The sequence below is a fragment of the Microcaecilia unicolor genome, chromosome 3, assembly GCF_901765095.1.
Source record: "Microcaecilia unicolor chromosome 3, aMicUni1.1, whole genome shotgun sequence".
NCBI classification, from domain to species: Eukaryota; Metazoa; Chordata; class Amphibia; order Gymnophiona; family Siphonopidae; genus Microcaecilia; species Microcaecilia unicolor.
The window spans coordinates 16,807,469-16,822,708 of record NC_044033.1 but is presented as its reverse complement, the minus strand read 5'-3'; the positions used below and the strand labels follow the sequence as shown (position 1 = coordinate 16,822,708).

Here is a 15,240-nt window from a genome sequence, read left to right as displayed (position 1 = left end):
ATCACAGCAGTAATTCACAACTTATTTTCTAAATGTTACTCTTCCTGACGGCTTGGGAATAGTGATTGGCTCATGCGCTGACAGGAAGGGTGGCTTTAAAAAATGCGTCTGGCACCTGTCTGCCTACTTGCCTCCCTCACTAAATTGAATTCCCAATTTATGGTGTCTAGTGTGGCCCCCGCCCACGCTTAGTTAAAAAAAAAAAAAAAAAAACCAAAAAACTCCTGGGACTTCACTTGACCCACCCCCACCCTCTCTCTACTACTTAAAAAAACAACCCTGTTGTCAGGGGTGCCCAGTATGACCCCTCTTCCCTCCGCCGACAAAAAACATTCCCTGGTGTCTAGGTCACCCCTGCCCAGTATGACCCCTCTTCCCTCCCCCGACAAAAAACAACCCTGTTGTCTAGGTCACTCCTGCCCAGTATGACTCCTCATCCTTCCCCCGACAAACATTCCCTGGTGTCTAGTGGCACCCCTCACCCACCTAACCTTTGAATTCTCCTGATCATCCCCCCCATCCCCACAGTGCATACCTTAAATGAGGCAGGAGTGATGCTCTTCCTCCAGTGCCCCATTGTGGAAAATGTCAATGCCTAGCACCACACAGCGTATCCTAGGATGCATGAGGCAGGTTCAATCTGTCATAGTTGGTCAGAGATGGAAAGATCATCACTCCTGCCTCCTTTAAGGTATGATCTCTGGGGTGCCACTAGACATCAGGGAATGGGCTTTTTTTTAAGTATGGGGGGGAGGGTAGGAGTAGGGATGGGGGTGTGGTGAAGAAAGCTGTTGGGGAAGGGGTGTCAGGTCAAGCTACGCTGCCCTGGACCTGATGGAAAAATTCTAGTGGTAACTGCATGTCGGAGGCTAATATTTCCCTTTTCTACATTTCCGTGGCATACTCAATGGCCTTTTGTGCATTCATTTGAATGTAATATGTAGCCATGTATGCAGCACGAGTTAAAGCTGCACTCAACCTTGTTACTACCTTGCTTGGCCACTAATGTGCACATACTTTGCCATAGGGTGGTGGCTAATGGAATTCACTAGGAGGAAGGTAAGGTGAATAGTGGAGTGCCTCGAGGATCGGTGCTGGAGCAGATTCTGTTCAGTATATTTGAGAGCAATATTGCCAAAGGGTTAGAAGGTAAGGTTTGCCTTTTTGAGGACGATATCGAGATTTGTAACAGAATGGACACCCCAGAGGGAGTGGAAAACATGAAAAAAGATCTGCAAAAATTAGAAGAATGGTCTAATGTTTGGCAATTAAAATTCAATGCAAAGAAGTGCAGAGTGATGAACAGAGAGTAGAGAGGTGAGAGACTGATATGAACAGATAGGAAGAGGGACCTTGAGGTGATATCTGAATATCTGATGGCAATGGAACAGTGTGACAAGGCGGTGGCCGTAGCCAAGAGGATGCTAGGCTGTATAGAGAGAGGCGTAACCAGCAGAAAAAAGGAGGTGTTAATGCCCCTGTACAAGTCTTTGATGAGGCCCCACTTGGAGTATTGTGTTCAGTTTTGGAAGCCGTATCTTGCTAAGGATGTAAAAAATTTGGTGTTCCAGAGGAAGGTGACAAAAATGTTTTGGGGCTTGTACCAAAAGATGTATGAGAAGAGACTGGTAGACCTGAATATGTATACCCTAGAGGAGAGGAGGAATAGGGGAGATATGATGCATTTGTTCAAATACTTGAAATGTATTAATATAGAAACAAATATATTCTAGAGAAGGGAAAACGGTAAAACTAGAGGACACGAATTGAGGTTGTGGGGTGGTAGACTTAGGAGTAGTGTCAGAAACTTCTTTTTCATGGAGAGAGTTGTTGATGCCTGGAATGCCCTCCTGAGGGAGGTGGTGGAGAAAAAAAAGTGACAGAATTCAAAAAGGTGTGGAATGAACACAGAGGATCTCTAATTACAAAATGAATGGTGTAAAAAAAAAAAAAACCAGAACTTAAATGGTTGCATATGTGTTTGCATGTCAAGTGGCACTTTAGATGGTGACTGTGGTTGTGAAGAACTAAGGCCAGTGCTGGGCAGGCTTGTACGGTCTGAGTCCCGTATATGGCAATGTGGTTTAGGATTGGCTTGAGATGTTCAACGGAAACTCGAGTAATTTGGAATGGAGGACAGTGTTGGGGAGACTTTTATGCTCTGTGACCCGCAGCTGACAAGACTGAGTTGGGTAGGCTGGAGTGAGCTTCAATGGCAGCTTCAATAGATGGAAACTAAAGACAAGGCCAGGCAGACTTCAACAGTCTATGTCCCATAAATGCCAAAGAGAGAGACTGATCAAGTATTTTATATTCATTGCTGGTTTAATCATGGCTTGATAATGAGTGTGACTGTTGTGCAGACTGGATGGACCGTTCAGGTCTTTATCTGCCATCACTTACTATGTTATATACCCTGTGGTAACTGTGTGCCTGAGCTTTGTGGTAACTCTCTGCTTCAGTCCCTGTGCATGCTGCACCAGGTTCCCTAACTGCAAGTTATCTGTATACAACTTTAATCTGTATGCTGCCAATTTTCTCCTGCTCTTTTAACTTTCCAGCTCAATTGGAACTTGCTCCCTTTGAACTTATGGCATTATTGCGTCTTCATTCACAGCTACTTAAGGTTTTTCTCCTATTTTTATCTCTCTTGTCCTTCCTTTCCTCTGAAATGTTGTTGTCACCTAGTCTTTTCATACTGAATCAGGAAAGTTTCCACGCTGCCTACATTAGTCCTGCTCTACTACTTGATTTCCATGTGACCCTGGATATATCTATCCCTTATCATTGAATCATTTTATCCAAGAGGGCTCAATGAGTAGCAGTTTTGTTCACTCTTACTTGGTAACTAAAGTTTTTCCCTTGCAATGATTAAAAATTTGTTTCCAAATTGTTCCCACTGTAAACGTTCTGGCATCAGGTGTGGATGAATTGTCACTTAAATACATGCTGTTGACAAACTGTGTTTTTATATTTCAGGATTTCATAAAGTGATGGAAGGAATCCACAAAGCCATTGACCTTGGTTACACTCCCTTGAAGGTAAAAGGACTGTGTTGTAGTGGGTTCTGCATCTTCATACTGGGGTACTTTGACAGTGAAACATGCTCAGGTGCTTGTTACTTCTCAGCACTGTTGCTCTGTGCTCTTTGGTTCACCCTTAAGAACATAAGAATAGCCATTCATCAGATCAGTGGTCCATCAAGCCCAATATCCTGCTTCCAGCAGTGCCAGTCTTCCGCCCTGGAATTTCTGCTTTAGTGCTTTGTAGCTTCTGTGCTTGCAGGGAGGTCTGAGGTTACCTGGTTTCATGGAATCGTGGCTATTCTTTCCTTCTCTACTACCATCACTCCGCTTTTATATGAGCTACATTGGTTACCAATAAGAGAGAGAATATCTTTCAGATTGTGTTTTCATTCACCAAATTCTGTTTGGTCAACCCCCATCATATATGAATAATCCCATTGAATTACCCCTTCGTAATGCTGTTTCATCATCTTGAGAGTATCTTGTCTTGCATATCCCTATCTGCTAATGTCTTCTATCAAGGCACCAAAATTTGGAATTCTCTTCCTAAATCAATCAAGTTTACAGATGATTATCCAACTTTTAGAAGTCTTCTAAAAACACATTTCTTCAGTCTGGCCTTTCTGAATCCAAAGAACTCTATTCGAATTTTACTCACACCCTTTTCTTAAGCTCGTTTCCCATCTAGCCCTGCCTAATTATGCTCTCACCTATCCACCCATAATTATTTGTTTGTCCTTGGCTCAGATGCATTAAACTTTAATGACCCTTTTACAACCCTTTAACAAACGAGTTTTAAACGGTAACATGCATTAAAGGCCTTTTTCCGATGACGGTAGCAGCAAACGAAAACGGAATGCAGATGAGCAAATTGTGTAGAAACCCTATTGAAGTGAGATGCATCAAAGTTTACCGCTTGCCCTAACGCTAGAAAACCACCAGAAAGCTAACTAGAGGTTGTACCTCTCGTTAGGGCTGCCCGGTTTCCAAACTGTAATGTAAAAAAAAAAATCGGGAGGGAGGGGCCAAAAACACTCGTCGCCGCTCCCCCCCCCCCCCCCCCACCCCCACCTTACCGGGCCCATGCGACGACCTCGGGGGGGGGAGGGGGGCACAGGGGCGGAGGATGGCGGGAGGCGGAGCTAGGGAGAAATAGAGAAAAGAAGGGAGGGGGGCCGGGGGGTGCTAACATTTTGATTTTTCATGCAGGGGGAAGCGGGGATCAGCGGGGACCTTGGGCGGGGGGGGGGGCAAGGCCGTCCATACAGGACGCTCCTGACTAGCGCCTTTGCCCCCTCCTGATCCAACATGCTTGTGCTGGGTTTTTTTTTTGTTGTTGTTGTTGTTTTGATGTTTGTGGCATGCGCAGAGCAGACAGCATAACGCTTGGCTGCTCTGCGCATGCTTTAGGGGCCGATTACCGACGTGGATTACACCAGTTTAATGATTCTTTAATGCATTCTACTTTACAATACCGCACCGAACATGTGCGACTTGTTTTTTTAGTGCATTCTTCGTTTTTTTCAAATTCGTTAAGGACTTTCACGTTTTAGATTCTTTTACATTTGGTTGATGCATCTGGCCCCTTGAGATAGTCTAAATCCCTGGTTACTTACTGCACATGCATTAATTTGCTTCTTGAACTTATTGTAATTTGTGTTATATTCTGTACATTATTATGTTTTATTCACTTTATTGTTTGTTTGTAAGCCACATTGAACTTGAATCTATTTTGGGCTAATGTGGAGTATAAATGTCATGAATAAAAATAAATATTAGTGAATGCACCAGTCCTCTGCATGAATGATCTGGTGCATTAAGAGTGTCATGTGATGTTTGGGGAGCTGGAGGACAGCAGGTGTAGGGGTCAGTAGGATAATTCTGCCTTATAACTATTCGGAGACTATCAGTCTCTGTCACTATTAGAAAGGTTAAAGGTTAGTGATGAAAATTACTACCCCTTAGTAATATTGTCATATCTCAGACTGTCCCAGTGCACATCTGTGAGTTTTTATTTCTCTCCTGTCTACAGTTATCTTGGGTTTTTCATATTGACCCTGCAAGACGTGTTCAGCCGTCTTCCTCCTGGTATAACAATGCACATAAGTTGCTCCCCCACTCCTCATTTCTTGGTGTTCATACCTCAGTTAAGTGTTCCCTATGAGCACACTATTGTCTTTTGTAGGTGTTATCACATATTCCCTCTTCCAAATTCAAGACAGAAAGGGGGAAAGTGGATGAGGGGACTGTCTTTTCTTCATGTTAAATTTGTGAAGCGCTGCGTACAACTGGTAGCGCTATAGAAATTATTTGTAGTAGTAGGATGAGCTGTATGCTTGAAGGACAAGACAATCCTCAGTAGACAAGAGAATGCCTTCTTCAGGGATAAACCCTATAAAAAAAATTGAAGGTGGCTAGTGGGGTGGATGTCATTGAATCATTGAGACATATTGGTCAGCAGTGATCTCTTTTGCATCTAGAGTGGCCCCAACTTTAAAATTAAAGAAGACTGCTGATCTAGGTCTTTGCATGCAAGTGTATACAGGCACAGGTGTGCAGATAGTCTGTTTAAAAAAAAAAGGGATGTAAGGTGCTGATTTAACAGAACTCCGCAAGGACATCATAGGGTACAGACTGTTGACTTGTTAGGTATGCTTATTTGTAATTAGCTCTCTACTAAACCTGGAAATGGATCAAACTGTGGTGCAGTGCTATTTGTGAAATGTCTCAGATTTCCAGCTCCCTCTTTGTTTGCAGGTGAATTGTGTGGTGATGAGGGGCCTGAATGAAGATGAACTGCTAGATTTTGTGGAGCTGACGCAGAAACAACCTTTGGAGATCCGATTCATAGAGTATATGCCTTTTGATGGTAAGAGTCTCTTGCCCCTGAAATCGGGGCTGGAGGGGGGGGTGGCAGGAGCAGATTTTCACTCGGGGACTGTTTGATATCTTATGTCATTTCAGGCATGGCTGTAAGAGCTAGCCATGCATGCTGCTTTCATGGAAGCACCTTGCTTCCTCATGGAGAAGATTTGTGATTGCAAGCTCTAAGGAGATAGAGCAGCTTTTAAACTAGAAATGGGGGGAAGGCCGACAGGTGCTCAAAAGCGCATGGTTCGGGATAAGGTATCTTTCAAAGATATCACCAAAACAGAGAAGCTAAGGTATCCTGATAGGTTGCAAAAGAGACCATAGTAGATCAGGTGTCCTTAAATAAAAATCAGACAAAAGATTGCAGATTAATACTGTCAAGTCCTAAGCATGATGTAAATAGGAACAACAAACATAGTATGAAATATCTATATGCGAATGCCAGGAGCCTAAGAAATAAGATGGGAGAGTTAGAATATATTGCACTAAATTAAAAATTAGATATAATAGGCATCTTTGAGACCTGGTGGAAGGAGGATAACCAGTGGGACACTGTCATACCGGGGTACAAATTATATCGTACTGATAGGGTGGATCGAATTGGTGGAGGGGTAGCACTGTATATTAACGAGAGCCTTGAATCAAATAGACTGAAAATTCTGCAGGAAACAAAAAAACTTCTTGGAATCACTGTGGATTGAAATTCCATATGTAAAGGGGGAAAGGATAGCGATAGGAGTGTACTACCATTCGCCTGGCCAGGATGAACAGACGGATACAGAAATGTTAAAGGAAATTAGGGACGCAAACAAACTGGACAACACAATAATAATAATAGGTGATTTCAATTACCCCGATATTGACTGGGTAAATGTAACATCAGGGCACGTTAGGGAGGTAAAATTCCTTGATGAAATCAAGGGCAGCTTTATGGAGCAGCTGGTACAGGAGCCGACGAGAGAAGGAAAAATTCTAGACCTAGTCCTTAGTGGAGCGCATGATCTGGGGCTGCTTGATAACAGTGATCATAATATGATCGGATTTGATATTAGCTTTGAAGTAAGTATACATAGGAAATATACGTTAGCGTTTAACTTTAAAAAAAGAGACTATGATAAAATGAGAAGAACGGTGAAAAAGAAAACTTAGATGAGCAACTGCGAGGGTCAAAAATTTACATGAGGCGTGGATGCTGTTCAAAAACACCATCCTGGAAGCCCAGGCCAAATATATTCCGTTATATAATATATAAATATATTCTGCTGCACGTCTTATCTTCCGCCTGGACCGATATACTCATATCACCCCTTTCCTCAAATCACTTAACTGGCTTCCGATCTGGTACTGCATACAGTTGAAGCTTCTCCTACTAACCTACAAATGCACTCGATCTGCATCCCCTCCTTACCTCTCTACCCTCATCTCCCCTTACGTTCCTACCCGTAACCTCCGCTCTCAAGACAAATCCCTCCTTTCAGTACTCTTTATTTATTTATTTATTTATTTATTTATTTATTTGTTGCATTTGTATCCCACATTTTCCCACCTATTTGCGGGCTCAGTGTGGCTTACAATAAGACTTGAATAATAGAAATACATTTGTTACAACTAAGTTATGGATTACATTGAACAGAGTTGTGCGAGGCATTCGAATATCGTTGGTAGTATAACAATGGGACAAAACATAGAAACATTAGAAAGAGACAATGGGAAAAAGGGCATTATTAGGCGCCTAGACATATAGTGTACATAGTTCCGAGGACGAATGTATGGTTGACTTGATAAAGGGATGATGGATCAGATGTGGATGTGTATTGCATTGTGGACAGTGAGTGGACTCCTATGTGTTTTGGCTCTTTCCATAAGTTTGTTCGAACAGGTGTGTCTTCAGTAGTTTACGGAAGGAGGCTTGTTCGTTGATCATTCTTAGGTTGCGTGGTAATGTATTCCAAGACTTCGTGCTCTTGTAGGAAAAGGTTGACGCGTGTATCGTCTTGTACTTCAAGCCCCTGCAGGTTGGGTAGTGAAGGTTGAGGTGAGTTCGGGATGATCTTTTGGCGTTTCTAGGTGGTAGGTTTATTAAATCAGACATGTACGCTGGGGCTTCACCGTAAATGATCTTATGGACTAGTGTGCAAGTTTTAAAGGTAACGCGGTCCTTGAGTGGAAGCCAATGTAGTTTCTCTCGTAGTGGTTTTGCCCTTTCATATTTAGGTTTTCCGAAGATGAGCCTGGCTGCTGTGTTCTGGGCTGTTTGAAGTTTCCTTAGTATTTGCTCTTTGCAGCCAGCGTATAATGAGTTGCAGTAATCCAAGTGGCTAAGGACGAGGGATTGCACTAGGCTGCGGAAGACGAATCTTGGGAAGAATGGTCTAATTCTTTTCAATTTCCACATGCTGAAGAACATCATCTTGGTTATGTTGTTTGCGTGAGTTTCGAGTGTTAGGTGGCGGTCGATAGTCACTCCAAGGATTTTTAGTGTTTCTGAGATTGGAAGTTTTAGGTTTGGTGTGTCTATCACGTTGAATTCTGTTGTGTTGTACAGCTACAGACTCCGCCCTTTCTGCCTCGCCTCACCCCATGCTTGGAATAAACTCCCTGAGCCCATACGCCAGGCCCCTTCCCTGCCCATCTTCAAATCCTTGCTGAAAGCCCACCTCTTCAATGTCGCCTTCGGCACCTAACCACTATTCAAGAAATCTAGACTGCCCCAACTTGACATTTCGTCCTTTAGATTGTAAGCTCCTTTGAGCAGGGACTGTCCCTTTTTGTTAAACTGTACAGCACTGCGTAATCCTAGTAGCGCTCTAGAAATGTTAAGTAATAGTAGTAGTATTAAAAAAGGAGGACGGAAGGAGGAGTGGCCTAGTGGTTAGGGTGGTGGACTTTGGTACTGGGGAACTGAGTTCGATTCCCACTTCAGGCACAGGCAGCTCCTTGTGACTCTGGGCAAGTCACTCAACCCTCCATTGCCCGAGGTACAAATAAGTACCTGTAAGCCGCATTGAGCCTGCCATGAGTGGGAAAGCGTGGGGTACAAATGTAACAAAAAAAAAAAAGACCAAACGACAGCCAGCATGGTTAAAAAGTGAGGTGAAGGAAGCTATTAGAGCTAAAAGAAAGTCCTTCAGAAAATGGAAGAAGGAACCGACTGAAAATAATAAGAAACGGCATAAGGAATGTCAAGTCAAATGCAAAGCGCTGATAAAGAAGGCTAAGTGGGACTTCGAAAAAAAGATTACGTTGGAGGCAAAAACACATAGTAAAAAATTTTTTAGGTATATTAAAAGCAGGAAGCCGGCACAAGAATCGGTTGGACCGCTAGATGACCGAGGAGTAAAAGGGGTGATCAGGGAAGACAAAGCCATAGCGGAGAGATTAAATGAATTCTTTGCTTCAGTCTTCACCGAGGAAAGGTTCCAGAGGAGATCCTGGAAACTATAGACCGGTGAGTCTGACGTCGCTGCCGGGCAAAATGGTAGAGACTGTTATTAAGAACAAAATTACAGAGCATATTCAAAAGCATGGATTAATGAGACAAAGTCAACATGGATTTAGTGAAGGGAAATCTTCTGCCCAGTGTGCTGCGGTGGCCAACAAAGCAAAAAGGATGCTAGGAATTATTAGGAAAGGGATTGCAAATAAGACCAAGAATATTGCAATGCCTCTGTATCTCTCCATGGTGCAACCTCACCTTGAGAACTGTGTTCAATTCTGGTCACCATAACTCAAAAGATATATAGAGGAATTAGAAAAGGTTCAAAGAAGAGTGACCAAAATGATAAAGGAAATGGAATGCTTCTCATATGAAGGGCTGAAGAAGTTTTGGAAAAAAAGACAGCTGAGGGGGATATGATTGAAGTCTACAAAATCCTGAGTGATGTAGAATGGGTAAAAGTGAATGGATTTTTCACTCTTTCAAAACGTACAAAAAAACAGGAAACACTAAATGAAATTGCGTGGAAATACTTTTAAAACAAATAGGAGGAAATATTTGTTTCACTCAAAGAATATTTAAGTTCTGGTGCTCGATACCGGAGGATGTGGTAACAGTGGTTAACATATCTGGGTTTAAAAAAGGTTTGGACAAGTTCCTAGAGGAAAAGTCCCTAGCCTGTTATTGAGATGGACATGAGGGAAGCTGCTGAATGCCCTGGGATTAGTAGCATGGAATGTTGCTGCTATTTGGGTTTCTGCAAGGTACTTGTGACCTGGATTGGCCACTGTTGGAAGCAAGATACTTTGCTAGGTGGACCACCCAGTACAGTTGGCGACTCTGGCATGTTATCAAGGTTGCATTTTGAATTCATCCTTAGCTTCTCATCTGAATATAGTCCATTTCTCGAGAGAGGTTGGTTGTCTCAAGCCTCCTCTTCACCATCTTTGTCACGAGTGGAACCTTAACTTGTTACTCAGAGCCATGCAGGAAACTCCCTTTGAGCTCTTGAAGAAAGCTTCTTTGAAGGATCTTAGACTTAAGTCTGTTTTTCTTGTCACTATTTCCTTGGCCTAACGGGTTTGAGCTACAAGCTTTGTCATATAGAGATCCATTCCTTCGTTTTTCCGAGTCATGAGTGACAATACGCACAGTTCCTTCTTTCCTTCCTTCCTAAGGTGGTTTCAGCATTCCATGTAAACCAGCCTATATTTCTTCACTCTTTTAGGGAAGAGAATTACAAAAAGGATTTTTATAGCCTGTGGTATTTAGATGTTTTCAGTATTTATGGGTGACTAATGCGTTTAGGTTCTCGGATCATCTATTTGTTCTCCTCTTGGGACTGAATTGGGGTAATACAGCTTCCAAAGTGACCATTGCTCGTTGGATTAAAGAGGCTATAGTCTCTGCTTATTTTCCTGTCGACAGGCATAGTTTCTTGCCGGCAGGCTGTCTCCAGTTTCTCTGCCTGCTCATTCTGATTGAGCTATGGCTATATATTGGGCGGAGTCGAGGATGTTCTCTCTCAAAGAAATCTGTAGAGTGGCAATTTGGGTCTCCTTGCATACCTTTTCCAAACATTATCATATGTATTTCTTGGCCTGAACGGAATCGTTTTTTGGAGCATTGGTTCTTTTCGCGAGAGTGGCAAATTCCCACCCTACATAGGGACTACTTTGTTATATCCCACAAGTCTCTGGATTCATCTTCTGCAGATGCTAAGGAAGGAAAAATTGTTTGAGGTTTCCAGTTTCAATTTTTCTTGATTCTGCTGTTCATATTGTACATCTGTGAGGAAGGAGAAATGTTGTGCTTAATTGTTTCTTCTGCTTTGTTATGAGAAATACTGACTAAGGAGCATTCTGTCCTTTTTTTTTAAATTTCTTTATACTTTTCAAATAACAAATTCATATCTATACAAATGCAGGATTATAGATTAAATTTAAGGCAATCTAAGAAAACTCTTCCTTTCCCTATTTACAGGTACACAAGAAGAAAACAGAAATTAATATATATTGACCACAGTAATTTGGAGGACAAGATATAAGTAAATTAAATAAAATATAAAGAAATTGAAGTAACCAATCAGAGAGGAGAGCATAATAAGCTCGCTAGCAGGTATTAACAGCATATTTTCCCCATGGGCTGATTCAGGCTCAAGCATTCCCTTTTTCCTTAGCACTTATATTCATGCATTTTCTTTGGATCAAGAAATACATAATTTACATTATTAATTGATACCAAACATCTACACGGATATTTCAAGATATATGTACCACCTAAGGCTAGAATTTTTGGTTTTAAAGCCATAAACTCTCGACTTCTCTTTTGTGTGTCTCTGTTCAAGTCTGGAAATATCTGAACTTTTTCACCAAAGAACTTAGCATTCATATATTTAAAGTATAATTGAAATATATTATTCCTGTCCGATTCAAAAGCAGATGAAACTAATAGAGTCATCCGTTGAGTTACAACTTTTAATGAATTTTCCAGGAAATCAGTAATATTAAGTTCAAGTTGAGGTTCTGGTATAGAAGACTTAGTTCCAAAGATATATTGAGCTTTAACAACAGGTGGAAAACCCTCTATAGGAATAGTTAGAACTTCTCCAAAATATCTTTTAAGCATGTCAATTGCAGAAATCAAGGGTGTTTTCGGAAAATTAAGAAACCTTAAATTGTTCCTTCTCCCTTGATTATCAAGATACTCTAATTTCTTTACCAGAATTTCCTTGTCCTTAATCATCATCCCTGTTAAATTCTGCAAAGTCTTAATTTCCCCATCTAGTACTTCAATTTTTTCTTCATTTTTTTGAACTTTGCAGGTCACAAGGTTTCGAGACTGTTTTATACAGGAAACTTCTTCTTTAATTGTATCGGTTACCTGGATTAGGGTTTTATTCAGACCCTGAATGGCATCCCACAGGCTCTCAAGAGTTATCACTGCTGGGTTAACAGCTCCACGAATTTCCAAGGAAATAGGTCCCAGATTACTGGAAAAAAGAGGGTTATCCCTCCTCTCGTTCCGACTAGATGGCACCACTGGGGTTGATACAGCGGCAGGTCCTCCTCCCGCTGCTCGGAGACTTGACTCTTCGGTCAGCAAGTCCTGCTGCGATCCTGCCGCTAGCAAATTACTTCCGGGTCGCGGGGGAACAGTGAACGAAGGCGGGCTTAGAGAAGCTGCTTCTATGCTGCAGTCCGGCGAACAAACGTTGGATCTGACCTGCGCGGGTATCTGCAGCTCCAGCTTCTGAGCTCCGAATCTTTCCATTGTCGGCTGTCGTGGAACGGGATTTACGGGGTTAGAGGAGGTCTGTACCACCGTTTTCCCCTTCCTTTTCCCCATGTTGTACTTCGGGTAAGGATTTTATCTCCCCGATAGTTCGAGTGGAGATCAGGAGCTCAGAAACTCCCGTCCTCCCTGGATGCCATCTTGCCTCCAGTCCATTCTGTCCTATAGTACAGAGTTCAGTTTAGTGCTCTCTATCTCCACCTGCTGGTAGATGGTCATAACCCACAAATCTCTGGATTCATCTGCTGCGATTAAAAATGATCAGGTAAGACATTTTTTTCATTTCTTTCTGGACTATGTCAGTGGGGCAAAGTTAGCTTAGTAGCAGCTAATCATCATTGAGGGGGGCAGAATCTGATAAACTGTACAGTGCTTTTCTGTGGTGTTTGCTGTTCTTGTTTTTCATCTCTTCATTGTTCCATTGTCCTCCAGTAACTGACATTTGAATGTTAGTACATTATTATACCTTGACCAAGTCATCACATGACTTTATGCTTCTTTATATGGCCTGCAGAGTAAAGAGCGGGCCCATGGGTTTTAATCTGCACAGCCTTTGTGGTGTTGCGGACCACTGCACCCGAATAACTGGGCCAGACTCCGGCTGTCTTCCTTTGGGTCAGTAATTCCCAAACCTATCCTAGGGAAACCCAAGCCAGTCAGGTTTTCAGGATATCCACAATGAATATTCAAGAGATCGATTTGCATACACTGCCTCCTTGGTATGCAGATCTATCTCATGCATACTCATTGTTTACATATAAAATCATTGGCCAATTCTGGATAACTTACAAATTATCAAAACTTTTATTCTAATGTTGAAATTCCTTTCTGAACTATCAGCTGACTGACTAGACAATTGGTTGCTGTTTCAACAAAGCCAATAAAATTACATTCAAAGGGCATAAACACCTAGTTTAGACAGAAATCACTGTGGATATCCTGAAAACCTGACTGGCTGAGTAGCCCCAGGACAGGTTTGGGAACCCCTGCTTTGGTAAAGGAGAAAAGCTATGACAGTTTGAAGTAGCTTAGTGCTGAATCCTTTTCTTCTAAGGTAATAAGTGGAACTTCAGGAAGATGGTGAGCTTTCGGGAAATGTTAGACACCATCAAGCAGAGGTGGCCAGACCTGGAGAAGCTGCCCTCTGAGAGCTCCAGCACTTCCAAAGTAAGTCATATTCTGCCCTATGTGAATGGGAAAGCTAGAGTTATCCTGTGCTTACCTTGTCCAACTCAGTCCTATGTAAATATACGTCTCCTGCCTTATTCCACCAGGGGACAAAGTTAGGAAAAAAGGGGATGTCTTCTCCATTCCTAAATGTGATGTTAGCTGTATAGTGTTTATCCGGTTAGTCAGATGGCCAAAAGATAGGTTTAGCACAAGATTGCCCAACTGTATAGGAAATGTTCAGTTACTGTGGCGACATGAATTAATGCACCAAGGAGTCACCCTTTTTCATGTTTCTGTATTAATTGAATATTTCTTAAACAATCTGGCAACCTCTTCTACATACTCCTTTTTTTTTCTGACTTTTTGTAAAATTGAGTATTTTCTGATTTGTATGATAGTAGCTCAATGGTTCATCTTTGAACTGATTACTGTTTCTGTTAGTTTGGACGTTAATTCTATTTGACTAATTGAATGTGTGCAGGGCAATTCTATAAAAGGGTGGATGCAGTTGTGCACATCATGCGTGCATAAGTGGCACCTTAATTGGCACTTACACATGCAAGTGTACTATGTGCCCTTCTAGAAGAATGTACTTAGGTGGTATAATGCATAATTGCAAGGGGGCATACGGATAGGTGGGCCTTAGGTGTGTTGTCAAGCGACACATGCAGCTTATAGAAGACTATCAGTCATGCGGGTTGCATGGTACACTTAGGTACACCAACTCAGCCAGCTACTGACCCTGGCATAACTGGTAACCTCTAAAGTTCAGTGTGCAAAGCAGCTTTACGCTAGTATTGTATAGTAGCTTAGGCACAGCCCACAGATGCTGTTATAGAATTGATGTTCAACGTGTACCATTGTGGCACTTAAGGCACCAATTTATAAAATTGCCTCCTTTATGGCTTAATTTATGTTGCGTTCACCTTTAGTGAACTAATCTGTGCTGCCTTTCTACTAATTTATTTTCAATGAATTTGTTTCTTGACTTTGCTATGTGGCAATTTAACCTCACTCTCTTGATATTTCTGGTCAACTTTCAACTTGTTTGTCTTCATGTTTGCTTTGTCTTGTTATGAGTAATGTTTACTGTTTCTGTTCATCTGCTGTAGCATTTTGGCTTCTCTGAGGACAAGCAGGATAGCAGATCCTCACAACATGGGTGATGTCACCTGCAGATCCCAGCACAGCAAATGCTACTCCAGTTTAGAGTTCCTGGACGCTTTTACGTAAACTCACCACGCATCCACATCTCTTCCCACCTTCCACTGTTGAATGGGACACTTGAGTCAGATGTTATTTTTTGGCAATTTAGTATCAAGTTTGTAAATTTTTTCTTTGATTCCTGTCACTGTCATATGGTGACTTTTTTCCATTACTGCCTTAATTAGGTTTTTTTGATCATTTGTAAATTTCCTTTCCTCAGCAACCCTCCAGACCGGT

General features: G+C 41.9%; 1 protein-coding gene across 3 annotated transcripts in view; it reads left to right on the top strand.

Moving 5' to 3' along the window:
* The window catches only part of MOCS1 (molybdenum cofactor synthesis 1), a 124,219-nt gene that overhangs the window by 75,151 nt on the left and 33,828 nt on the right, over window positions 1-15,240 (top strand). For all 3 annotated transcript variants that reach the window (XR_003941399.1, XM_030195777.1, XM_030195778.1), the window contains exons 5-7: window positions 2,980-3,041; window positions 5,784-5,895; window positions 13,682-13,794. Coding sequence is in view for 2 of the 3 variants with exons in the window: in XM_030195777.1 (XP_030051637.1) it covers window positions 2,980-3,041; window positions 5,784-5,895; window positions 13,682-13,794 (287 nt within the window). In the remaining variant the exon portion in view is untranslated. The remainder of the gene's footprint in view (window positions 1-2,979; window positions 3,042-5,783; window positions 5,896-13,681; window positions 13,795-15,240) is intronic.